Below are 26,345 nucleotides of genomic sequence, written 5' to 3' on the forward strand. Positions count from 1 at the left end.
CCATGTCCACGATGCACTGCACCTTCAAGGCCCTTGATAGGGATGGATGCCTCTGGAAACAACCTGGCGCACATGAACGATTTTGAGTTGCACGATTTTGTCGACGAGTCCAACTTCATTCACTGCATCAATTTGATTCGTGGAGAAGGTGAAGATCCGGTTGTTAATTATGGTACTGATGATCTTGTTAATGGATGTTTTGTTGACGCTCAATTCGATCCGATTCCGATTCCGATTCCGGAAGATATTTACAGCTTCAATGCTACAACAATGGTATCCGACCCCAATTCTGTGTTTAATTCGTTACCAAGTTTTGGTGGGGAAGAAGAAGATATTGATGGGGAGGACTCCTCCGCAACCACCACCACCACCACCACAACGAATACAACCCCGACAAAGAAGGAAAAGGTTGATAGGTCGAGGACTTTGATCTCTGAGCGGAGGAGACGGGGAAGGATGAAGGAGAAGCTTTATGCATTGCGTTCCTTGGTTCCTAACATAACAAAAGTATGTCTATCCATCCTTTTTATGTCCATTTTGTTGCCTATGTTTATGATCAAAAACTTTGCTTAAAAGCTCACAAGGTTTAGTTCAAACGGTCGATTCATTTGGTGAATACTACGAGATCGACTGTTCGAGTCTTCACTCAATTAACCGAGACTAGGCCTTTTTCTTTGCTATAAGCTTACTTGGGTGAATGGTTTATATTTGTGTAGATGGACAAGGCCTCCATTGTTGGAGATGCTTTACTCTATGTGCAAGAGCTGCAAACGAAGGCTAAGAAGCTAAAAGCCGAGATTGCTGGTCTTGAAGCATCCTTATTGGGATCGGAAAGATATCATCAAGCAGCCGGCGGATCAACTGATGATCAAAGCCCTAAGAAGATTCAACTGCTTCAAAACGAACAATATTCGATTTGCAAGAACGTGATTCAGATGGACGTGTTTCAAGTGGAGGAAAGAGGGTTTTACGTGAGATTGGTGTGTGAGAAGGGAGTCGGGGTGGCTTTGTCACTCTACAAGGCGCTCGAATCTCTCACCGGCTTCATTGTTCAGAGCTCCAATTTGGCCACAGTTTCTGAGAGATTTGTGCTCACATTCACATTAAATGTATGCTTAATTAATTTCTTAATTCTCCCAATTAATATTAATTCCTCATTTTGCCTCCTCTTAATAATTTTTTCAACTTGTTTAATTAGAAATGTAACTCGTTGGTTGTTTTTTCTTATGACAACAGGTGAGAGATTGTGAGCGGGAAATGAACTTACCAAATTTGAAGCTTTGGGTTGCTGGGGCACTCTTGAACCAAGGATTTGAATTTACAACGCCTTTATCTGCCTAATCTCTCTCTCTCTCTCTCTCTCTCTCTCTCTCTCTCCCCGTCATTTTCTGCTGAGACCGGGGTCGTGTTTGGATTACTACAGTTTTTACTACAAATATAAGCCGATCATAATTAGTGAAGCAAAAACTTTGACTTGTCAATTTAATTAGTTAACGGATTGTAGGTTCTTACAACTCAACCTCTAAAAAATGATATTTGTCCTTTAATCATATTAAGGGACGCATATAATTTTTTAAGAGATTTGGTTTTAGGAGTTCCAATAATCTAATTTGTAAGAAATTTATGTCCATAAAAAAGTTATAAACTGTAATATATATCTCAAGTACTTTTCACCCTTGCGACCCTACCTGAACCCTGAAAAAAATGTCAACCTATTAATTTCTATGATGTGTAATCATATGGTCACTCAAACGCCATTAATTTGCTATCATACATCATACATGTAAAGATGAGTTAATCTAAACCTCAATTTTAAAATTTTGGCAGCCGCAATTGTTTTCGTTTCGTTCGTCATTCAAGTGGTTTATTTAATTGGTTACCGATTGCTATGATTAATGAGAAATGATCCCTACACTCATTTCTCACAACAGCCCCACAACAAGCTGACGTGGCTGGTAATATTTTATTATTTTTTTACAAAAACAAAACAAAACAAAAAAATAATAAAATATTACCAGCCACGTCAGCTTGTTGTGGGGCTGTTGTGAGAAATAAGTGTAGGAATCATTTCTCATGATTAATTTACAAAGCGTTTGCACGTATAAATATTTTGGAGAAATATATGAAAGAAAAAGAGAAGAGCGAGAGAGAGTCGAAGCATATATCTGACCACATTATATTGAAGTAAAAATATATATAACAATATTACATAAGTCTCTATTTATTGAGAGACAATGAGTAGTGAGTAAGAAACCTTAAATTACATAGATATATGTTATTTGCACGACTCTCAAACAACAATGTTGATGTGCCTAGCATTTTTTTTTTAAAAAAAAAAATGAAAATGTTGAACACATCAGCATTGTTATGCAATTGTTGTGCAGCTAACATATCTCCATTAAGGTAGGGAATAACACTGAAAGGAAAGAAATATACGGTGAATAAAAAATGAGTAATGATTCAATGCCACCCAAATATATAATTTTTCACCACTTTGCATATATGGCAAGGTCCCCCACTACTTTTTGAATTTTTTAATTTTTTAAAAATAAATTAAGGTGAGGGACCACCTTGCCACATGGACAAGGTGGTAAAAAGTTGTATATTTAGATAGTAGTGAAGCATTATTATATATAACATCCCCTTCAAACTTAAGATGTAAGCTTGTGTTTGGAAAAAAGAAAGGGGAATAAATTTTTTTATTGGGTCGCAAGAATACAATCGGAGAAGGCAGGAGAAGTCGCCAGAGGATCGCTGAAAAGTCGCTGGAATTGAACGTGGTCGGAGTGGTTTATAAAATATATTTTTTTGTAACAATAAAACAACGATGGAATTTTCCTGAAGCCTTCATATGAGGGTTTTACGTGTTCTTGTATTGGGTTTAGCTGTTGGATTGTGTTTGGTGGGTTTTAAAGTTGTTCTTTGTGTTTTTCAGTTTTTGTAGATTTTTTTTGGGGTATGGGTTTTGGGCTTTCTTCTTTGTTTGAGGGGGACTAAGTTGACGATGCTGGTGATTGTGGAGATGATAACAATAGGTTTTAAGGGATGGGAGATTATGGGTGATTTATAGCATTATTCCAGGGTTGACCGGAACTCGACACACTAACCCAAATTGCTAGATTGCATTAATAAAAATAACTTACTTCTCACCTTCGAAGAGATATATGCCGGCCACCTCTTCAGAGTCTGGATTGTAAGTGTTTCGACAATCCAGTTGGTAATAAATTTTTGTCGCATAACAAAGCGGCGCCCAAGCTCGATCCGATAGCCGTAGAGGCTTCTCTTTCTCGGCTGTCATTAGATACCCAGTGTGAGAGAAGAGGTTCAAAGTTCCTATTAAAGTTCGGATATCTCTCTATCTCTTGCTCACTCTTTTTGTATGGGCCGAAGAAATTTCTGGGAAAATATTTTAATTTAATCACCTTGTATTTCTGTGAATGTTGTTAACTGCTATTTCAGAAGGGCTCGAAAAGTCTCTCGATTCTCGAATACCAAGCAAAGAAATTGGTTTTGGGTTCTAGAAAATTTGATTTGCATGTGCGATAGTTTTGGGTTCTTAATTGATTCTAAGAATTTATGCGAACCCACTTTGATCTGTAGTTTTTTTTTTTTTTAAAAAAAAAAAAAGGATAAAGATGAATGAAAAATGAAAAAAAAATAAAATAATAGCATTTTTCCTTTGGAAAACTTATCAAAGAAGCAATGACGTTGTCGAAGGAGGAAATCAATAGGCTTTTCAGGTTTTGAAGAACGATGATGCAAACGTTGAAGGACCGGGGTTGTTTTGTTGGGATTTGGTAGGGTTGTAATCGAGTCGAATTGAGCCGAGTATTGAATTTTTAAGTTTGGTTCATTTAATTTGTTTTTGAACATGAGTCGAATTTGAGCTTATCACCGAGTTAGATAATCTGTTCAAGTTATGCTCATTTGTTTTTCGAACGAGGTCGAGCTTGTTCACGAGCTACTCGATTGATTTAGTCATTCCATACATAAAGTAAATATCATGATTGTTTAATTTTATTTTTATTTTGGTAAAAAAGTAATACTAATTATTAGTTATTTAATTGCGGTTAAGATTTATTGTTTAAGTAATTAGAGAAATTAACTTAAATCTTAAATAATTTAATCTCAATTTTATATGTCTACCTTATAATATTCTATACACACACACATGTGTATACATATAAGATTGACATGTGTCCATTGACATGTAAGAAGAACATTTTGTTTTAATAATACGTACTTTTTACATGTTTTTTTAATAGCATTAATAAAAAAAATATGTGTTTCTCACATGTTTAAAAGATACATATCACTTTTATATGTGGGTTATATGAAATTTTTTACAAATCGATTTGTAATAAATTTCTGTTCTTCGGTTACCATAACAAAAATCGATTCTACTTCACACATGTTGCCTTAATAAATACTTTCACTTGTTATCCTATTCTCCAATAGTTAGTTTGGGTTGTTTGGTAAAGAGTTGCGTCGGGAAAAATGAAGAAAGAAAAGTTACAATTTTTTTTTTTTTAAATTTTTGGGAAAAATGAAAAAAAGAAAAGAGAAAGGAGGATATGTTGCTAAATCCAAAAAATAAAAGAAAAAGAAAATTGAGGGGATGACCTTTGGCGCCCAAAAATTACTTTACAATATCTTTTTTTGTGTCACATCATTTAAGAAAAAAAAAATTGAAAAAACTACATTTCTCATTAAAAAAATGCATCTCTATTCTCTACACACACCTTTGGGGAAACAATTTTTTTAAGCTTTCGGGGCAAGTGCTCTTCCTAGAGCATCTCCAGTAGGCTGTCAAATGCCTCAAAATAGTTAAATTTGACTATTATGAGCAATTTTTTGTCTCCAATAGAATAGGCAGAATATATATTTTTTCTTCTAGTGTGAATAGTAAATAGGCAGAATTGCATATTCACTGTTCACACTACAAAGAGTTTTTTATTATTTTCTTTATTCCTTTCCTTGTTTCACTCCCTCTCTCCCTCTTTATTTCAAACTTTTTTCCACACAAAATAATATTTAAAGAAAATTGAGAGTAGAATAAAGAATCTATTGGAATGTGTATAAAAAAAATGAGTAGTTAAAATAAATAATTGTACTTTTTTACAGCTACGTTGGCTATTATTGTTGTTAGGTTGAAAAATTGGGCCCTGATTTTTTGGACTTCCTTCCTCAATTATGATTGTTTGGATATCGTCACTTAGGACCAGTTCCAGTCGTTCTTGGACTCTGCCTGGTGGGCTCAAGCCTTTTTTAACCCTTCTCCAACAGAATTAAATGAAAAATCATACATACATACATACATACATACATACATACATACATACATACATACATACATATATATATATATATATATATATATATATATATATATAGTGTCATTTTCGTCCATTAATTGGAAACTCTAATGAATCTTTCAAAAGCTTGAACAAAGCTGCAATGCTACTATGTTAGAAATTTTTGATGAACATTAATGACATACCTAAGTGAGTTTATAATGTAAATTTATTTAACAAAACAATGTGATATTTTGTAAAAAAATTTGAATAAGCTTTTAATTTAATTTAAGGGTGCATTTGTGATTGCAATTTCATAAAGAAAAAGTGCGATTTAAAACCAAATTACAGAAAATGAACCTTTTGGAAATTGTGTTTTTAAAAAATTACGATTTGAAAACGCATAAAACTACTTTTTCAAATCGCAGGCAAGGAGGTGTTTTTTTGAAAACGCAGAATTTTAAAGGCTAACCTGCGATATTAAAGGCTAAACTGTGATTTTGCCAAACGCTAAACTACGTTTTTAAAAATCACTATTTCAAATTGCACATTTAAAATAGTTATTTTTAAATCACACTTTTTGAAATTGCAAACCTAAATGAATTCTTACTCTTTAGATCAAGAATAAACAGAAGATAATTTCATTTTCATTTAATAAAGTGTTGTACTTGTTCAACAATAATTTTCCTCATTAATGAAAGAATGAAGCTTCATCTCCCAAAAAAATAAAAAGAAAAAGAAAAAGAAGAGTTGCAATGTGACGATGTATTAAGCCCCCTTCCAAATTCTAGTCCTTTTTTTTTTTTTTTAAATGTCCACACAAGAGGGGGATTGAGAATTCGAACTAATGACTTCCGCTTTATGAGGCGTAGTGGTTAGCCGATTGAGCTACCCCTTAAAAACAAATTCCAATTCCTCCTTACTGTTTTAGATTTTTCCTTAATTCAGACCTACTAAAAACAAGTAAAATGTCTCTTATACTATAATAATACCGGATCATATTCCTTACAATTTCTTTAAAATTGCATATTCTCAAATTATATTAATTTAAGTATTTTCATACATCGAACGACATGAAAAATTCTACCTATTAAAAATGTGTCATGTTAACAATAATAATTTAATATATTTTTATTAAGTTTTTATACTTTAGTCATAGAAAAACTTTGAGAAAAAATTGTCTTTCGGTTTAATAAAAAAACATATTTTCAAAAGTGAAAAAAAAAAAAGGAAAAAAAGCATTTTATACTGATTATGATTTTTTTTTTTTTTTTAGTTACTTTAGTAACATGTCATATTAAAAATATGTAACATTTTTTACCTCATTGAATATAAAAAACGGCACGTAATTTGAAAACCTAAGCACGACCAAGGATTTTTACCATGGTTTTCGACGTTTCGTATCTTCCCCCCCTCCCCCCTTAAAACCGACGCCTTGTCTCTATGTTCGACAAAGCCCCCAACTCTACCGAAGCTTCAAAACAAAGTACAAGACAAACCCAAGGTAATTTCTTCATCTCCATCTCTTCGATTCTCTCTCTGTCAAATTTCTTCCTCTTGTCTTGCTTCAAGAACCGATTGGTGATGCTGTGGGTGCTTTAGTTTCAAAATTTGGAGGATAATCATAAAGTTTGTAGGTAATTGATGTACTCAGAATAATTCTGTTGATGTTGGAAGTTGGCGGTGATACCCGAAAACTCCCTTGAGCATTCACGAAATCCGTTTTTTGTTGATATTGATTTTAAATTAATTTATGAATGGGTGTGTGTGTTGATGAAATTGACAACTTTCGATGTACCCATTAGATGATTTTGCTGATTTCCGTTGAATTTTGGGATTTCGGTTGAATTGACAACTCTCTCTCTCTCTCTGTTCCGTGGTCGGCTCGCTCCGGCGGCATCTCTACGTTGATTACTCGTGTGAAAGGTAAGCAGTTATCAACAACACCTTTGTTTTGCTGTCACTTTTAGAGTTCACTTGCAATTCTCCGATGTTTTTAATGTTTCTGTTTTCAGTTTGTGTGATTCTGTTGCCCATGTTTCCCATATATTTTTGTTTATTTATATTTACTGTTTCAGACCAATCAATTAATGCCACGTGACTCTCATTTGACACATCATGTGCCAATTATACGTGCTACATGGTACAATAACTTTAAATTACAAATGCACTTTAAAAAATATTTTAATTTAATCACCTTGTGTTTTTTGTGAACATTGTTAATTGTTATTTCTTGGCTACCAAGCGGAGAAATTGGTTTTGGGTTCTAAAAAACTTTCTTTGTATGTGAGATAGCGTTCTTGATTCTGAGAATCTTTGTGAACCCACTTTTGTACACTGGAAACTCTTGGCTGTTGATTAACCACTTAAGGGTTTGGAGGGGTGCTTTAAAATATTTTTAAGTTTCTGTTATATATTGCTCAAAAATATTATATTGATTCTGAAATTGCTCACGAACCTTAAATTGGTATTATGATTGACAAAGTAATGACAAAATGATTTTGTTGCGGCTAGGTAATTAACAAGCTCTTTTCGCAAACTTATTGACGAAGCAATGACGCTGTCGGAGGAGGAAATCAATAGGCTTTTTAGGATTCGAAGAACGGTGATGCAAATGCTGAAAGACCGGGGTTATTTTGTTGGGGAGTTTGAGATTGACATGACCAAAGAGCAGTTCAAGAATAAGTACGGCGAGAGCATGAAAAGGGAAGACCTTGTTATCAATAAAGCCAAGCGAAACAATAGTTCCGATCAGGTATTTATTCGATTTTGTTTGTCTGCGTTTTTTCTTCCGTATTCAATGGTGCTTTTGTTATTCTTATTAATGTATTTGAGTGAGTCTTTTTGTTGCAGTAGCAGTAGCATTATATTGTTTTGCTTGAAGTAAATGTGACTGAGAGGCTCTGCTTCTTTTCACCCTTTGATTGTTGTGTACATGGAGTTTAATGTGGGGTTGATAGTTGACCACAAAGGGATTTTACACTAATGGATTGAAGGGAAATCATAGGAAACTGTACTGCTGTGTGTCTCTATATTTTATGATGTAGCCAAGTGAAAAACCTGTTGATAACCTGGAAGCTCAGGTGTTTTCACCGTTTCTCATGCATATAGTGCAATTAAAATTTTTCATGGTGTGGATGATGTGATATGTGGAAGAATTGTGGCTCTAATGGTCTTTTCTTGGTTGAATTTGTAGATTTCTGATTGCTCTTGTTTATTAGTTTGGTCTAGCTGGTTGATATTTAAGTCCATTATTATTTATATCAGTGCTCAAGGATGAAGATTATATCCGTAATAAAGATATGAAGCTGTAAGGAGAGTGGCTCCTTAATATAAAGATATTGGCTTGCATGTGTGTAAAATTTTCTTGCTTCCAGTATAGTTTAAAATGTTCCTTGTGCAAAATTTCCTCGTACTTGCCTTTTCTTTTTCATCATAAGGGCATTGACATTTGTATTGTCATTGATGTAACTGTTGCCATAGTTCTTCTGGGATTAGGGAAAGTAGAGCTAGATCAATTTGAATGACACAATTGTTCTCTGTGCATAGTTTCTTTACATATATATGCTTAGACAGTATGAAGCATGCTGCCCATGTATTCTTCTCTCCATGCCTTTGTTTGTCTTCTTATTGGTTGTTTCTTGTATGTCAGATCTATGTTTTCTTTCCCGAGGAGCAAAAGGTTGGTGTTAAGACAATGAAGACTTACTCCCAACGCATGAAGTCGGAGAATGTTTTCAGAGCAATCTTGGTTGTTCAACATAATTTGACTCCCTTTGCTCGGAGCTCCATAAATGAGATTTCTTCAAAATTCCAATTGGAGGTTTTCCAGGTGAAACTGATTGCTTTGTGATGTTGAAGAACAAAATTGTGGCTGTTGATTTTTGTCTAGCATCTTACTTATTTGTTGTTTTTCTACCCAAGGATTGTCAGTATTATGGACATCAGGGCATTGTGATGGCCTACTTAATTTGCACATCTCCCGAGAGCCTTTGAGGTTCTAATGGTATATCTATTTAAGTGAACATGAAGGTCGTACTAATTTGATTGATCAAAACTTAATAATAGTTAGATTGGACCGCTAGGTTCATCTGATGAATACAATACTTTTACCATAGAAATTATACTTGAATGTTTATTCAACTAGTGACCTTAATGGTTGAAGAAATTTGATCAGAAGATACTTGGAAAGAAATATTATCTTTGTTGTTATATTTGCTTTTGTTTTAAACAGATTTATCATCATCATCAATTTGAAGAGCTGGTTCTATTCTAATTGTGACAAAGTAATTGGGACATTTTATGACATATGAACCATTGCTTTTACATCGTGAGGTGTTACTTGATGGGATTTACTTGATATCTGTGACACATTTTCAACTGCAACTTGGAGTAAATATTTTCTTTGATTTTGATCTTGATCTTATGTCATTATTCAGTGATATTAATTACATCTTCAGTTATTAGCATGCATAATTTCCTGAACTTATTGGAAGATAGTAATTTTTTTTCCTTTTCGATTTTTCACTAATAGCACCATTTATACAGGAGGCAGAGTTGTTGATAAACATTAAAGAGCATGTTCTTGTTCCAGAGCATCAGGTGCTTACAATTGAGGAGAAGAAAACTTTGCTGGAGAGGTACACCGTGAAAGAAACACAGGTCAGTGGATGTTAAAATTGCATTTATAAATTGTAAAAATTTGGAAAATACTGGGAGTAATATTAGTTAGCATCTAAAAGATAAGTTGCTTAGACCAGAGATTGCTCTATGCAAAACAGGCCATGACCTACTCACTACATGCCATGAAAAATACTATTTATGTGTCCACTCTACACAAATCTTGTTTGATCAAAATGATTACTGTTATGCAAAATCAATCATTGAGCGTCAACTTTGTGCTAGAAATTGGTTTGTCTGCAACCATATTAGTTTGAAATACAGTAAAGCTTTAGAAGCCTGAAGCCATAATAGAGCTAATGGGCAGAACTAGGGAAAATTTTCCCTAGTTCGCTAGGGATTTTGAATGTATATTGTTTAGGTTAGTGATTTTGAATGTATATTGTTTGGTTCTCTGGGCATGTTAGGTCCTACCAAGTCAGATTTCCTTTGGTTGTTTTCAGTGCGCATTATGCATGGTGCCACGTGATTTCAATAATCTATCTCAATGCCCCAAATCTATAAATTTTCCAAAGTCCACTCTAAGAAGTAGACATAACATGTCAAAATAAGTTATAAACTAGTTGTAATATGGACCGTTGGATTGGAGGCATATTTATGATACATATGCTTTAGCCTTTGCATAAAGGTTACACATGGATCCTGTTGCCAAAAAGTTTAGCTCAAATCTGTTAATACATGCAAGCCAACATTGCTTAAGAAAGATTGGTGAATTCTGTGAGAAAATGTTGTATTTTCAGCTGGGAACTTCTTTGTTAGGATCAGCCTGTGGCTTTAATATAGGGCATAAACATGTTACTTATCAAAAAAAATATAGGACATAAACATGTATCAAGTTTGTGCTAAAGATAAATCACTAAGGAAATTCTCATGACGTGGTTCATAATTTATCTTACATTATTCTAATAAATCAAATCGAATGATGTTATTGTATGAAAATAGTGATATCAATAATTAAGGGAAAATTACAAATGACTGTCTTTTACTTTTCAAGTGGCTGTCTAAAAGTTCAATAATTAAAGTATTTGTTGGAATTACCGTTGTTATCATTTAGGAGGAAATTAGTTATCCCACATGAGACTTTCAGTGATTGAAATATTTTTCTCTAATGAAGGCTAGTCATTGTCAATTACTTGGTACTGAGAAATTATTCATATTTTTCATTACATTTTTTTTTTCAACTGGGATATCAATGTTAATAATTCAGATAATGTATTTTTTGCTATTGTATCTCGTTTTGGGATGTCAGTCTTCACAATGCATATCTTGTTTTGCATTTCTATTGCAAATCCCATCTGATTCTGACATTTTACTGTCTGTGTTGTGGGGTAAATTGAGTTCAGCTGCCTCGTATTCAAGTGACTGATCCAGTCGCGAGATATTATGGGCTGAAGCGTGGACAAGTCGTGAAGATAATCCGGCCAAGTGAGACTGCAGGCCGATATGTCACTTACCGTTATGTTGTATAAGTACTTCTTACATCTTAGTAACGGCTCAGAAAAGTGTTGTGACCGGACTTGAGTGGAAAGTGTTCATTGCCTCTGCCAAAACAGCCAAAGAACCAAACTCAACGATTTTGTTGGAACTTATTTATGGGTATTTCTCAGTTGTGAACTATTTCTCATGAAAATTTAAAAGACAAACTCTGTTTTGAACTTATTTATGGGTATTTCTCAGTTTTGCATACCTATTCTCTATGTGGTATTTGTTTGTAATGCAGTTAGTATTGTCCAGCATCAAAAAGTAAGCTCTTTGTGTGCTTGTTAGTCTAATGCTGATAATTTTTTGGTATCTCCGTATGAGTAATAAGTTTTGTGTACTTGTTTGTTGTCACAATTTACAGAAGCGCTAGTCATGTATGTGTTATACCTTAAAAGCATTGGTCGAGGTTACAATTAAAACTCCTTAAAGTCGCTTATACGGTATTCTTCCGTATAGTACACAACCAATATAGGATTTGTTATACTTATATACCCGCCCTGTGATATTTAATTTTTGTTTTCGTGTGAAGGTTTTGAGGAGCAGTTTGTGGCGTTATTGACAACTATTGAAGCAGGTAGTCCTCAAAAGGAGCCGGGTTCTTGTTCTAATGTTGGCAACAAAGGCATTAGGGAGTTAAAAAGGTTGGAATGTTCTATTAATTATGATTCTAAATTTGAGAATTCTAGCCATGCTTATGGAAACGTGAGGGCCTCTTCTTTTTTCAATGAAGCCTAAAATCTTATCTTGGAATGTGTGAGGATGGAATGAGGGGGACAAATGCTTAGGTGAGAAACTTAAAGATTGGAAAACTGACATTTTTTTGTTTTCAATAAACTAAGCTAGAAGTTATGTCTTAAAATGTAGTGCGTAGTTTTTGGGTTGCCATCATGTGGATTGGTGGTGTTTGGATTCCAAAGGTGCCTTAGGAGGCATTTTGATTATGTGGGATAGGAGGGTGGTGGAAAAGATCGACGTATGTGTGGGGAGTTCACCCTGGTTGTTTCCTTGATCATTTCACTTGGGCCTTTGCGGGTGCTTATGGTCCTAATTCTGATAGGGATAGAAGATTTCTGTGGGATGAGTTGGCTGGCTTGCTCAGTTGGTGGAATTTGCCTTTGTACATTGGGGGTGATTTCAACGTCACATGTTTCCCTAGTGAGAGATCAAGAGAAACTCACTTATGCCCAGCTATGATGGAGTTTTTTTACGTTATTTTTTATCAGGGTTAGATAGACTTCCCTCTTGTTGGTGGCTCTTATTCTTGGTCGAATAACCGAGAGTCTCTATCTTGGTCCAGGATTGACAGATTCCTTATATCTCTAGCTTGGGAAATCTAGTTTTCGGGCTTGTCCCGGAGAATACTTCCTAGACTTTGCTTGGATCATTTTCAGATTCTCTTTGATTGTGATGACTTTCTTGGGGAAATAGGTACTTCAAATTTGAGAATATGTGGAGTTAGAGGGTTTTGTGGATAAGGTAAAACAATGGTGGGACTTTTTATCACTTCCAAGGCTCTCCAAGCTTTGTTGTGTCCAGCAAGCTCAAGGTTTTGAAAGTTGACCTATGGAGATGGAATAAGGAGATGTTTGGCGATGTAGGGAGATAGAAAAAGATCCTTTTGGAAGAGGTAGGTGCTTTTGATACCATTGAAGAAGAGAGGACTTTAGGTGATGAGAAGAGGAGGAAAGAAGAAGCAGTTAGCGAGTTAAAGATCTCATGGAGGAGGTGAGTTGGAGGCAAAAATCTAAGGCTTTGTGGTTGAGGGAAGGCAATAAGTGTACGAAGTTTTTTCATAAAGTGGACAACTCCAGCGAGGGATAGAACTCCATTGAATCCTTGTTGATTGATTGCACACTTTCTACCAATTGGGTGGTGATCAATGAGCACATTGTCCAGTTTTATAATAAACTGTATATCGAGGAATTCAGTTGGCAGCCTTTGGTGGATGGCCTTTCTTTTGATTCTATTGGTGAGATTGAGGCTAATTGGTTGGAGGGAGAATTTGAGGAAAAGGAGGTGTTGAAGGTAATGAAAGCAATGAATGGTGACAAGGCGCTGGGCTCGGACGACGACTCTATGGCATTCTTCCAAGCCTGTTGTGAAGTGTTAAAAGAAGACATTATGAAGGTTTTTGTGAATTCCATGCTAAAGGTAAGTTCGAAATGAGCCTTAATGCTACTTTTATCGCTTTCGTCCTGAAGATTCGAGGGGTTGTTGATCCTAAAGACTTTTGCCCGATTAGTCTTGTGAGTGGTATTTACAAAATTATTGCTAAGATTATAGCAAATAGGCTCAAGATGGTGTTGGAAAAGATTGTTTCAAATTCGCAGAATGCTTTTATCCGAGGTAGGCAAATACTAGATCTCATTCTTATTGCCAATGAATGAATGCCTTGATAGTAGATTAAGATCTAGGGAGTTGGGCGCTTTTGCAAGCTAGATCTAGAAAAAGCCTATGATCATGTTAATTGAGATTTTCTGTTATATATGCTGAGAATGTGTGGTTTTGGCGGGAAGTGGTGTTCTTGGATTGCTTATTGTATTTCCATGGTGCAGTTCTCGGTTTTGGTTAATGGCACTCCTACCAGTTTTTTTAGTAGCTCCCATGGCTTGAGACAAGGGAACCCTTTGTCCCCTCTGTTATTTGTCATTGTGATGAAGGCTTCCGCTGCTGCAATTGTGGGATTGTTACTTGGCTTTTATGTGGGGACAAAGTTTGATATATCTCATCTTTTACTTGCGAATAATACTTTGATTATTAGTGGGGTTGATAGATCACCTTTGTCATCTGCGGTGCTTTTTTTTTATGTTTTGTGGCCGTCTCAGGCTTAAAGGTCAATTTGGCCAAGTCTGAATTGATTTCTGTGGGTAATGTTACTGATGTGGATGGGTTGGCTGGCATTATGGGCTATGAGGTTTCTCCTTTGCCTTTGACATATCTTAGTCTTTCGTTGGGGGCCTCCTACAAGGCTAAGTTTATTTGGAACAATGTTGTCTGAGTGTCGGTGGACTAGTTGGAAAATGATGTACTTGTCTAAGGGTGGTAGGACCATCCTTATTAAGGGTACACTTTCCAATTTACCTATGTATTTCATGTCCATCTTTCCTCTTCCTGTGAGTGTTGCTAATCATATTGAGAAGCTTCAACGTAATTTCTTATGAGGTGAGCTAAGTGAAGAGTTCAAATCTAATTTGGTAAGCTGATCCAAGGTTTGTTCTCCGGTCTCGAAGGGAGGGCTGGTGTTTGAAACTTGCTTTTTCTTTTTCTTCTTTTTTTAATCATGCTCTCTTAAGAAAATGGCTTTGGCTCTTTGTGCATGAGAGAGATGTTTGGGAGAGAGTTGTGGTGGACTCTAAATTTGGTAGTTTGTAGGGTGGGTGGTATTCTAATGAGCTTCCTGAGACGTATGGAGTGGGATTATGTAAGATTATTAGGAGGGGTTGAGAGTAGTTCTCCAGCCATATTAGATTTGAGATATGAGATGATTCCAAGGTTAGTTTCTGACATGATATGTGGTGGGGGGAGTTTGCCCTTAAGGAAGCCTTTCTAGTTTTATAAGGCATTGCTTGTGCAAATGATGCTTTAGTTGTGAATTATTTGGAGATTTCGGATGGCTCCAATAAATGGAATGTTTGTTAGAGCGGCTCATGACCGGAAGGTGGATGTCTTTGCCTCGTTCTTCAGGGGGTTGTATTTAGCTAGAGTGAGATGAGTCAGTGAAGACAAGCTTTGGTGGGCTCCCTCCAAAAGAGGTTTGTTTGCTATTAGATTCTACTACAATGTCTTGGTTTGCAATGATAGCTCTCATTTTCCATGGAAGGGTATTTGACAAACTAAGGATCCTTTCAGGATAGCCTTTTTTTTTTTTTTTCGCTTGGTCGGCGGTCTTAGACAAGATCCTTACCATGGACAATCTGAGGAAACGATATGTCATCGTGGTTGATAGGTGTTGTACGTGTAAAAAGAATTGAGAGTCCGTGGACTACCTTCTTCTCCCTTTATTTTAGTATATGTTTTAACTTGTAATTGATTTACAGTTTGCCATCTGCATCTATCTCTTTTAGAGAAGAACTGCAAAAATCCAATCTGATATTTTATGCCACGTTTTCTTATTGTCAGCTTCGATTCGGTGTCCCGCAGCCATACAAATTTCACAAGAAAAAGGAAGTGGACCTTGCCGGGGACCTCTGGCGATTTGTGCCCAAAGGCAATCAAACGAAAAGGACATCTAGCTTCCCATTGCATGGGTTGTTAAATTGGGATGCGTTACTTGTATAATGAAATGTGTGTATAATTTTTACGCTAGGAAAATGTTGGATTTACAATACCACCACAATAATTACACAACAGCCCCTCACATGGGGGTAGGGCCCAGTGTGTAGGGCTCACTCTTATGTGAGGAGCTGTTGTACAATTGTTGTACCGGTGAAGTGTAAGAATCAAACCTTTTTACACAAATAAGATATATTGGTAGGATTTATATATGGTGGGACCGAAAGTACACAACTTTTACACAATCAAGATATATTGGTGGGACCTATGCATGTGGATCCCATCAATGTGTCTTCTTAGTTGTGTAAAAGATGTGCATTTTTTATTGTGCAAAAATTATTTTCTTTTTAAATTATAGTAAATTATAGTGAAAAAATAGGACAGAAATTTCTTACAAGTACATATATCACTATTAGAGCATTTTTAATGGGTTAGCTATTTGCAATTTAAGTTAAAGTAGCTAAACAAAAAGTTAAAAACACACTCAATTGGATTATTTAAACGAAAGCTTGGATAAATTTTTCTTAGATATGTGAACAGTAGATATATCTTTTTTTTTTTTTTTTTTAATTGTCTATCTCACGCATATTACGACAGATGCAAACCAAAAATGGAGAATAAATAGCTCTTAAACCCTGTTCAAAAAAAAAAAAAATAGCTCTTAAACCGAATCCGCTTTCCAATTCCATGACAAACTACTTGAAAGCCACCAATCGATTTTTTTTTTTTTTTTTTTTCTCTATTTTACAACATTGTATATTTATCTTTCTTGTTATTTTTGTTTTATGGCAATTATAAATGCAGCTAAAGATATGTACAGTTAATTTTAGTTTATAGTATTTCTTACTGCTTTGCAAATACTTATTATTGGCAAATACAAACTGTTAAAAATATAATAATTAGAAAAATGACCGTTAAAAATTATTGTATTAGAAAAATGATAGATTTAACAAAACAACTGTTGAAAAAATGACTGTTAGAAAAATGGCCGTTTGAGAAAAAATGCCCGCTGAGAAATATGACCAAATATAACTGTTTGAAAAAAAAGGACAGTAAAAAAATATGATAATTAAAAAAGTAATAATAAAGATAGCATATCTAGATAACATAGAGTTAATAATAAATAATTGGATGTATGGTGCCTCTTAGAAATTAGTTTGTATGAAATTTTTTGCAAATCAATTTATAGGAAATTTCTGTCCGAAAGAATATACTTACAAAAATTTTATGTAGGAAATTTTTTCCATTTTTTTTTTTTTTTTTTTTTTTTTTTGCTTTTTAGTTTTATACCCCTCAAGCTTGCTACAGAGAATAAATTAGAGACTCTCCTCATCTCAAAATATTGATGCTGAAATAGCTTTTAATTTAGTGACATTTAACATAAAAAATCGTTGCATGATGCATATGTAAGCTTAATTCGGAAAACCCTACTCTACGGCTGCGCAGCCCTCTTTGTCTTTCACTCAGGTAAGGAAGAGCATTGGGTAGAGTTTCTTCATTGTGCAATGGCCCCTAAAGGTGATGTTACGAAAAAGGCTGATCCAAAGGCTCAGGCCTTGAAGGCTGCCAAGGCTGTGAAATCAGGTCCAGTCTTCAAGAAGAAAGCTAAGAAGATCAGGACATCAGTCACATTCCATCGACCAAGGACATTAAAGAAGGACAGGAACCCCAAATATCCTCGCATCAGTGCTACACCAAGAAACAAGTTGGACCATTACCAGATTCTCAAGTATCCACTGACTACTGAGTCTGCAATGAAAAAGATCGAGGACAACAACACCCTCGTTTTCATTGTTGACATCCGTGCTGACAAGAAAAAGGTCAAAGATGCTGTGAAGAAGATGTATGACATTCAGGCCAAGAAAGTGAACACTTTGATCAGGCCTGATGAAACTAAGAAGGCATACGTTAGGTTGACACCAGACTATGATGCCTTGGACGTGGCAAACAAGATTGGTATCATCTAAGATCTAATTTTTTATCCGTTTGTTTGGAGGAAAGTGATTCTGCTCTTGTTTTGACAGTTTTGTTAGTAATGAGACATTGTGTTAGGACTCCAATATTTGTACTGGGGAACTATATTTTCTATACTATTGCGATTGTATGCCAAAAAAAAATAAAATAAAATAAAATGTAAGCTTAATTCAACCAGAACAAAAAGAATCATATTACTCTCATATAAAATTAGTGCCGGAATGGAAATAGGAGGAAATAGCTATGGATTTCGTAATGGTTTTGCCCAGGGTACCGTCGAGAGATGATGCTATTAGGTAGTGGTTGGCGGGTTGACAACGACTTCTCACTTCATTTCGATGAAAGTGAAGGATCCTATGGGCAAGCTAGTGAGACTGTACGTGCAGAACATAGTGCGATTGCACAGAATGTTGATAGTCATTATATCGGATCATGACTCTCGGTTCACTTCGAGATTCTAGTAGTCTGTAGCAGGAGATGGGGACACAATTGAGATTTAGTATGGCTTTTTATCCACATACAGACGGACAGTCCGAGTGGACTCAAGTCACTCAATATTGGAAGACATGCTTTGGGCATGCGTATTGGACTTAAAGGGCAATTGGATTCAGTACCTGCTACTAATCAAGTTTGTGTATAACAACAATGTTAGTTGCTGCTTTAATAGAGTAATGTTGGCGAGAGACGGCTTTTGGGACCCAAGATAATTCAAGACACCAAGGAAAAAATGGCACTCGTTTAGTAAAGAATGACAACAACACAGAATAGGACGAAGAGCTATGTTGACAACTGTACGTAGGTGAAAGTTGGAATTTGAAGTAGGGGACAAAGTGTTCTTGAATATTTCCATACGAAAGGTGTGATGAGGTTCGGAAAGAATAAGAAGGTTGGCAAGTTGGCTTATCCGGTTGCCCCTACCGCCAAACCTAACTGGTATGCATGACGTCTTCCATGTCTCGATGTTGAGAAAGTAGATCGCGGATCCAGATTGTTAAGGAATTTCCCGCCATTAATTAAAATGATAGAGAGATGAGCTGGTGTCTGTAGCTAAGAGAGGAGCTGTTTGAAATGAAGTGGGAGATTCTCCCTAATTAATATTTTTGTCTTATTAATCGATGATTGCCCGCCGCCGATCAGAGAAAGTAGGGACGATTCGGTATAAGCGCCTGGGTTTATGGGCTCAAATTAATGAAGGAAAAGAAAAGCATATTCGAGTAATAAATGTTGACGTGAAGGACATTTAAGGAGAGCAGACATATAAAAGGTTTGGACTGATAAAAAAGAGAGGTATCTTCTTCTAAAACACACACGAATTTCTTCTTGCTAAAGAGATTTTTTACACCCATTCTAACTTGATCGTCGGAGGAGGCGTTGCCGGGACACCCCGACGACCCCTTTTGTTTTGCAGACAACTTGAAGAACACTCATTTGAATTTCGTCAACCTTGGGAGCTTTGGTACACGGTGTCGTCCGGGATTCCAAGTCGTCAGCTCCAGAAAATTTGTTAACACTTTGGCACCGTCTGTGGGAACGACGTGGTCACGTGTTCCTGTGAATAGTACGCGGTTAACTCGAAGAAGCATGGCTGAAGAAAATGTGCACAAGGGACCAGGGACTTCACATGACCCCCAGGCTGAGATAGCCCGCTTAAATGAGAAAGTGGCGCAACTCGAAAGGGAGCTGCAGGAGCGAGATCGAACGGAGCGGCCGAAAGTTCAAGAAGACCTGCCACAGGGTGATCAGGTGAATCTTGAGGGTGAAGATGGGCGTTCGGAAGAGGTGGTTGGAGGTGAGGACGAGTCTGACAGTGATGCCGAACTTGTTGACCTCATGGGGAAGAATAAGAAGGTGAAAAAGGAGTGGGCTCGAAAACTGACTAAATTGGAGCGACAGTGTGATTACTTGATGGGATCCACGCAATCGGGAGCTAAGGGGAAAGCTCTGTTGACTGACAGCTTGTTTTCTACCACAGTGTCCCCCTTCACTGATCGTATAATGTCATGCCAACTCCCAAGTAAGTTTAAAATGCCCGAAATACCCGTATATACAGGATTGGGGGACCCTATTGAACATTTGGCCAGTTTCCGTGCGCACGTGGTGCTGCATGCCACTCCGGACGAGGTTGCGTGCCGAGCTTTTCCCCTTACTTTGGCAGGGGGAGCTCGAGAATGGTTCAGAACTTTGCCTCCTCGTTCGGTCTCGAGTTTTGAAGGCCTCGCCAGGAAGTTTGCGTCTCAGTTTATGGCAGGCGTTGTCCGGAAAAAGCCTGCTCAACAATTGATGACCATTAAGCAAGGCCCCCAGGAGTCATTGAGAAGTTACTTGCTCCGCTTCAACCAGGAAAGGTTGGCCGTGGAGACTCAGAATGAGCAATTTATCCACTGTGCCATTTATCAAGGGATCAAGAAGGATGGTGCCCTCATGGCGGACTTAGCAAGAAGACCGGCAGACAGTTTGCAGGAATTTTATGATCGGGCGGAAGAGTTCGTGAACCAGGAAGAAACCCTCCGTGCGTTCCGAGGGGCCGAGGGCCCAGGAAAGGAAAACCCGGTGCCGGACAGGAGATCAAAGTCGAGGGCGGCCCCGATAGGAAGGGAGGTTGCAGAGCGCGGACCCGCTAGGAGAGTTGAAGGTTATCACTGGACGCCTGTGAATGCTCCGGTGAAGGAGATTCTCATGGAAATCAGAAAGGACCCGAGTTACAGGGATCCCTCACCAATAAAGGGCCATCCGCCTCCGCACAACCGGCATAAATACTGCCACTACCATGGCTCTTTTGGTCACTATACAGACAATTGCATTTCTCTGAAAGAGGTGATCTGATAAGCGTTGAATGTTACACATTCAAGCCCCTTAACTTATATATGTTAATTCCTTAGCATTGTTATTTGTTTGATTTTGTGTTGTTTTATTGTTTTCAGGTTTTAAATAAAGATGCAATTAATTCCATGCTTTTTGGGCTTAAAGTACACTTAGAGAAGACCTAGAAGATATGTTTAAGCTTAACCAATCATAATAGAATACCTATATGATGTGGTTAAGTTTAATCAAATCAAGTGAAGGATTAAATTGGAATTTCTCTACTAAGAGTCAAAAATCGGATTGGATTCAAATTTGGATTCTGCATATGTCTCAGTGTTTGAATCATAACTTTTGCGTCAGATATCGGATTGTAATACAATTGGTGGCGTTCGAAACCTAATAAAAATTCCAACAAATATGTCAGAAATAGCTTTTCCTAAATTCGGACGTTTACTATATCAAAATCGCCTCGCAATAAAGGACCACAATTCTGGCCGAATTTGGAATCTTTTTCCTACTTGGATTGAAGTTTCAATCTCCTACTTGGACAAGAAGACTCAAGAGACGATTTTTCTGGAATTGCAAGAGCTTCTAGGCCTCAAAACATTGAAAAAAGACACGGCTTCCTAGAGAAAATTCAGAGAAAAACTTCTTGAAGGCTTGCAGAGTTGAAGAGAAGTAATCATGGCAAGAGGCCATTGCAGCAACTTCATGAGCGGCTAAAAACCTTTGTAGGGTATTGATGTAGCCCTATCCAAGCACAATGGTTTGATTGTATTTTAATTTAGAGAATTTTAGTTTATGCATGTTGGTTGTATAATTATGAGAATTGCTACAATTTGATATTGTTCTTCATCTTTTAATGCAATTGTTCTTCAATTTATAATCAATATTGATAGAATTCTTCTCTTGTCTTAGAAAGCTTTTTACCTTTATTGAACTCAAATCATTCTTATTTTCTGTGATTATGAGAATGATGATTATACAACGGGTTTAATTGACATATGATCAAGAGGATTAGATAGGCCATGCCTAGGGAAGACGAATCGTACTACACCCTAGTTTAGTGTAATTTAGGTAGACGATTCGTGCCAACCGAAGATGGGTTATACTTTTTCATTGATTGTATGTATCCTATTAAAGACGTAGCTAATCCATGCCTAGGGAAGACGGGTCGTACCGCATCTTAGTGGTTAGGTGGACGGTCCGTGCCAACCGAAGATGGATTATACTTATGCTTTAATATGGTAATTTCTTGTTTATTTATAGCATGCATAGAATGAATTTCTCTAATTAAATATGATTAACCATTGATGTGCGAATAGCGGTGAAGTCAATACTCTACTCTTTTTCTCTCTCTTATATTTCAATTCTCTTTTACGTTTATTTTTATGCACTTTAGTTAATTACAAATTCAACAATCTTTTCATTAGTTATTTTTAATCTTCATAAACTTGATAGCAATACCCCTGTAGTCCTTGAGGTTCGACACCCTCTCTATAGCCTTATCCTACAAGGATTCGTCCTATTGCGAGTGGTTATTTATTATTGATATATTTTGGTAAACAAAATACCACATCAATTTTTGGCGCCGTTGCCGGGGACTACAAACGGTTGTGTTATTAAGTTTTAAAGATTAAATCTAGCTTCATTATTTTCTATTTCTTTTTATTTTTATTTTTACTATTGATTTGTGTTTCTAATTTTGCTTTTAGTTTTTCTTTTCCTTTTCCCTCTCAGTTTTCCTCGCTGACCGCCATCATCATCTACAGCAGCTAAATTCCAGCATTCCTACGGGCCGGTTGTGAGCTTTTTATTTTGTTTTGTTGTATGCTGGGTCGTCGTTCTTTATCATTGCCTTTAATTTCTTGCGACCCTGACATTGAACGCACTCTTAGACAACTTAGATCCGAAAGGAACTCTAATTTGCTAGGAAAACGCACCACTGAGACTATGGGTGACGATAACCCTATGGCTTTGAGAGATCATTATCTCCCTACCACATACACTTCTCCCACATGTCTCAGGTTGCCGGATGTTACAGCAGCCCACTATGAGATTAAGCCTAGTACTATACAGAGTTTACCATCTTTTCTAGGACTTAGTACTGAAAATCCTTACGATTTCCTCGGTGAATTCTTAGCAATTTGTTCTACCATTAAATTGAGCGGGTTCACTGAGGACGCTCTAAGGATGCGTCTCTTTCCCTTCTCCCTCAAGGAAAGAGCCAAACATTGGTTTCATTCCTTAGCACCAAACTCCATTACTTCTTGGGCTCAATTGCAACAAGAATTTCTAAAGAAGTATTTTCCCATAGGAAAGACCAATGATATTAGGAGAGCTATCACTAGTATCTCCCAATATGAGGGAGAACAACTGTATGAGACCTGGGAAAGACTCAAGGACCTACTTAGATCATGCCCACACCACGCTGTCCCGAAGTGGCAGCTAGTGCAAAGCTTCTATGAAGGCTTGACTGAGCCTAATAGACAAATGGTAGATGCATCTTGTGGGGGAACATTTATGATGAAAAGTGAGGACGAAGCATGGACATTGTTTGAAAACTTGAGTAATAATTCCACTCAGCATGCATCCACTAGACGTAGAGCACCTGCACCTAAAGCACCAAAGACCGAAGGTCTTTTTGAAATAGGACATTCTTCAGATGTAGCTACCCAAGTAGTTGATGCTATCACTAGGAAATTAGATCAAATGATGGTTGCTGGTTTTGCTCCTAATTCTACTCACATGCACACACAGCACACACCATGCTCATTTTGTTCTAATCCTATGCATCATACAAATGATTGTCCTACTGCTGGAAAGTTTTATGATGATTTAACTGAGCAGGTCAATGCAGCTTTTTCACATCCGGGTAATGATCCATACTCCAATACTTATAACCCAGGGTGGAGAAATCATCCCAATTTCTCATGGAAGGCTCAAGCTTCAAGTAACTCAGTCCCAGGGGTGCATAATCAAGCTCAATCTAACAGGCAACCCTACCAATCTTCTTCCACATACCGCCCTTCACAACAGCAATCTCAGGCCACACCATCTTCTCAGTCAGATTCTGGCATTCAGGCTCAGATGTTGAAACTTCTAGGCGAGATCAATCAGAAGGTGGACTCTTAGAATCAGATAGTGAACTCTCACTCTCAATCCATCGCCAAGTTAGAGGCTCAAATGGGACAGATGGCTAATACCCTCAACAAGAGAGAAGAGGGGACACTTCCAAGTCAGCCGGTGGCCAACCCGAAAGGACATTACATGGTAGAAGGCAATACTTCACATCACCAACAAGTTCAAGCCATCACCACATTGCGTAGTGGAAGAAGGGTCGACAATTATGTGCAAGAAAAGGTGGATGAGCAAACTGAGATCCCACAGAATCTGCAGAAGGACAAGGGTAAGCAAGTAAACATTGAGGCCTCTTCTTCATCAGCTCCCACTCTTGAGATACCATATGAGCCTCAGGTTCCATTCCCGGAACGTCTCAAGGCACCTTCTCACTTTGGGAAACAAGGAGAGAAAATACAAGATATGATGGAGGTATTCAAACAGGTAAAAATCAACCTTCCACTCCTTGATGCCATCAAGCAAGTACCTGCCTATGCAAAATTCCTCAAGGACTTGTGTACTCAGAAAAGGAAAAGTAGAAATCATATTCCCAAGAAAGTACTTCTTACTGAGCATGTGAGTTCCCTAATTCAACACAACACTCCTCCGAAGTTCAAGGATCCTGGATCCCCTACAATTTCATGTATCATCGGACAGAGTGAGGTTGATAAAGCACTCCTAGATCTAGGAGCTGGTGTGAATTTACTTCCCTATTCAGTGTATCAGCAACTTGGCCTAGGGGAACTGAAGCCCACCACAGTAATTCTACAGTTGGCTGATCGGTCTATTAAGAAACCAAGAGGGGTAATAGAAGATGTCATCATCAAAGTAGATAAGTTTTTCTTCCCAGTGGACTTCATCGTACTTGACACTGAGCCCGTTCCCAATCCTGAGAAGCTGATCCCGGTCATCCTTGGGCGCCCTTTCTTAGCCACGGCCAATGCATGCATCAACTGTCGTACAGGAGTCATGGAGATCTCCTTTGGTAATATGAAGGTCAGGTTAAATATCTTCACTGCATTCCAGCATGCACCTGATCAGAATGAGTGTTTCTTTGTGGACAACATTGAAGAATATGTAGAAGATTCACTCCCCATTATTTTGGCAAAGGATCCTTTGGAAGACTGCCTAACTCACTTTGGCTCTAAAGACTTCAACACCAATCAATACATTGATGAGGTAAATGCCTTGCTAGAGACAACTGCCAGTGCAGATTTTTATCCATGGAGACTACCCAAGGAGCCCCTACCTCCAACTTCAAGCACTCCTCCCGTTCCTTCCCTTGAGTCTCCACCGAAGCTTGAATTGAAGCCACTGCCAGACAAGCTCAAGTATGCCTTCCTCGGCTCTAATGATACCTTGCCGGTCATCATTGCTTCAGATCTACAAAAGGACCAAGAAGACAGTTTATTAGCAGTATTGAAGAAGCATAAAGAGGCTATTGGATGGACTGTAGCTGATTTGAAGGGCATAGACCCCTCCATCTGTATGCACCGGATTCATTTAGAGGAAGATGCTCGACCGTCTCGTGAGGCACAGCGCCGGCTGAATCCCAATATGAAGGAAGTAGTGATGAAGGAGGTGGTCAAATTACTTGATGCAGGTATCATCTACCCTATCTCCGATAGCAAGTGGGTGAGCCCCACCCAAGTGGTTCCAAAAAAGTCTGGCATCACAGTGGTAGAGAACTCAGTTGGCGAATTGATTCCCCAGCACACAACCACGGGATGGCGCGTCTGTATTGACTACCGCAAGCTCAACTCCCATACTCGGAAGGATCACTTTCCACTCCCATTCATTGATCAGATCCTGGAACGTCTTGCTGGCCAAAGCTACTACTGTTTCCTAGATGGGTACTCCGGGTATAATCAAGTGGCAGTTGATCCCCAAGACCAAGAGAAGACGACCTTTACCTGCCCTTTTGGTACTTTCGCTTATAGGCGCATGCCCTTTGGATTATGCAATGCACCTGCCACTTTTCAGCGATGCATGATGTCGATCTTCTCAGACATGGTAGAAAAATTTTTAGAGGTATTTATGGATGATTTCTCTGTTTTTGGTTCCTCCTTTGATACATGTCTCCACAATCTATCACTTGTGCTTCAACGTTGCAAAGAAACAGATCTAATCTTAAGCTAGGAGAAGAGCCACTTCATGGTGCAAGAGGGAATAGTTTTGGGCCATATAGTATCTAAAAGAGGAATTGAGGTGGACCGTACCAAAGTTGAGCTGATTGAAAATCTACCGCCACCTACTTCAGTGAAGCAGATTCGTTCCTTCCTCGGCCATGCCGGCTTCTATCGCCGCTTCATCAAGGATTTCAGTAAAATTTCAAGACCCTTGTGTAATTTACTTGCCAAGGATACTACTTTCCACTTTGATGATGCATGTCTAGAGGCATTCCATAAGCTCCGTTCTATGCTATCTTCTGCTCCCATCATGAAGCCTCCCGACTGGTCTTTGCCGTTCGAAATCATGTGTGATGCGTCTGATTATGCTGTGGGTGCGGCCTTGGGACAACATGAAGGCAAGCTTCCTCATGTCATCTACTATGCTAGCAAGACTCTGATGGATGCTCAAATCAATTACACAACAACAGAAAAAGAGCTGTTAGCTGTTGTCTTTGCTTTGGATAAATTCCGCTCATATCTTCTAGGATCCAAGGTAATCATCTACTCTAATCATGCAGCTCTACGCCATTTGCTGGCCAAGAAAGAAACT

At 37.6% G+C, this 26,345-nt stretch overlaps 5 protein-coding genes across 7 annotated transcripts; all 5 read left to right on the forward strand.

Annotated features, from left to right (window-relative positions):
• On the forward strand, window positions 1-1,467 carry LOC133862422 (transcription factor FER-LIKE IRON DEFICIENCY-INDUCED TRANSCRIPTION FACTOR). The gene is made up of 3 exons (XM_062298229.1): window positions 1-507; window positions 717-1,109; window positions 1,237-1,467. The coding sequence occupies exons 1-3, from the start codon at window positions 43-45 to the stop codon at window positions 1,339-1,341; spliced, it is 963 nt and encodes a 320-aa protein (XP_062154213.1). The 5' UTR covers window positions 1-42; the 3' UTR covers window positions 1,342-1,467.
• Window positions 1,468-6,665: 5,198 nt separating this feature from the next.
• LOC133864678 (DNA-directed RNA polymerases II and IV subunit 5A-like) lies at window positions 6,666-15,931 on the forward strand. Of its 3 annotated transcripts, XR_009899546.1 has the most exons (8): window positions 6,682-6,798; window positions 7,100-7,220; window positions 7,809-8,049; window positions 8,947-9,126; window positions 9,843-9,956; window positions 11,318-11,570; window positions 11,986-12,097; window positions 15,576-15,931. XR_009899546.1 is itself a non-coding variant. In XM_062301081.1 (6 exons), exons 3-6 carry the CDS (start codon window positions 7,849-7,851, stop codon window positions 11,441-11,443), a joined length of 621 nt encoding a protein of 206 aa, XP_062157065.1. In that variant the 5' UTR covers window positions 6,682-6,798; window positions 7,100-7,220; window positions 7,809-7,848; the 3' UTR covers window positions 11,444-11,660. The 3 variants fall into 3 exon arrangements, 2 of the variants coding, with proteins under 2 accessions (XP_062157066.1, XP_062157065.1); XM_062301081.1 differs by lacking the exons at window positions 11,986-12,097; window positions 15,576-15,931 and having other exon boundaries at window positions 11,318-11,660; XM_062301082.1 differs by lacking the exons at window positions 7,100-7,220; window positions 11,986-12,097; window positions 15,576-15,931 and having other exon boundaries at window positions 6,666-6,798; window positions 11,318-11,660.
• A 1,223-nt stretch (window positions 15,932-17,154) lies between these two features.
• On the forward strand, window positions 17,155-17,850 carry LOC133863611 (large ribosomal subunit protein uL23y-like). Its single transcript, XM_062299642.1, has one exon. It carries the CDS (start codon window positions 17,234-17,236, stop codon window positions 17,693-17,695), a length of 462 nt encoding a protein of 153 aa, XP_062155626.1. The 5' UTR covers window positions 17,155-17,233; the 3' UTR covers window positions 17,696-17,850.
• A 4,607-nt stretch (window positions 17,851-22,457) lies between these two features.
• On the forward strand, window positions 22,458-23,639 carry LOC133863334 (uncharacterized). Its single transcript, XM_062299278.1, has one exon. The coding sequence runs from the start codon at window positions 22,458-22,460 to the stop codon at window positions 23,637-23,639; it is 1,182 nt and encodes a 393-aa protein (XP_062155262.1).
• A 60-nt stretch (window positions 23,640-23,699) lies between these two features.
• LOC133863335 (uncharacterized) lies at window positions 23,700-25,763 on the forward strand. Its single transcript, XM_062299279.1, has one exon. It carries the CDS (start codon window positions 23,700-23,702, stop codon window positions 25,761-25,763), a length of 2,064 nt encoding a protein of 687 aa, XP_062155263.1.
• Window positions 25,764-26,345: the final 582 nt, after the last annotated feature.

The sequence above is a fragment of the Alnus glutinosa genome, chromosome 3, assembly GCF_958979055.1.
Source record: "Alnus glutinosa chromosome 3, dhAlnGlut1.1, whole genome shotgun sequence".
Taxonomy (NCBI): domain Eukaryota; kingdom Viridiplantae; phylum Streptophyta; class Magnoliopsida; order Fagales; family Betulaceae; genus Alnus; species Alnus glutinosa.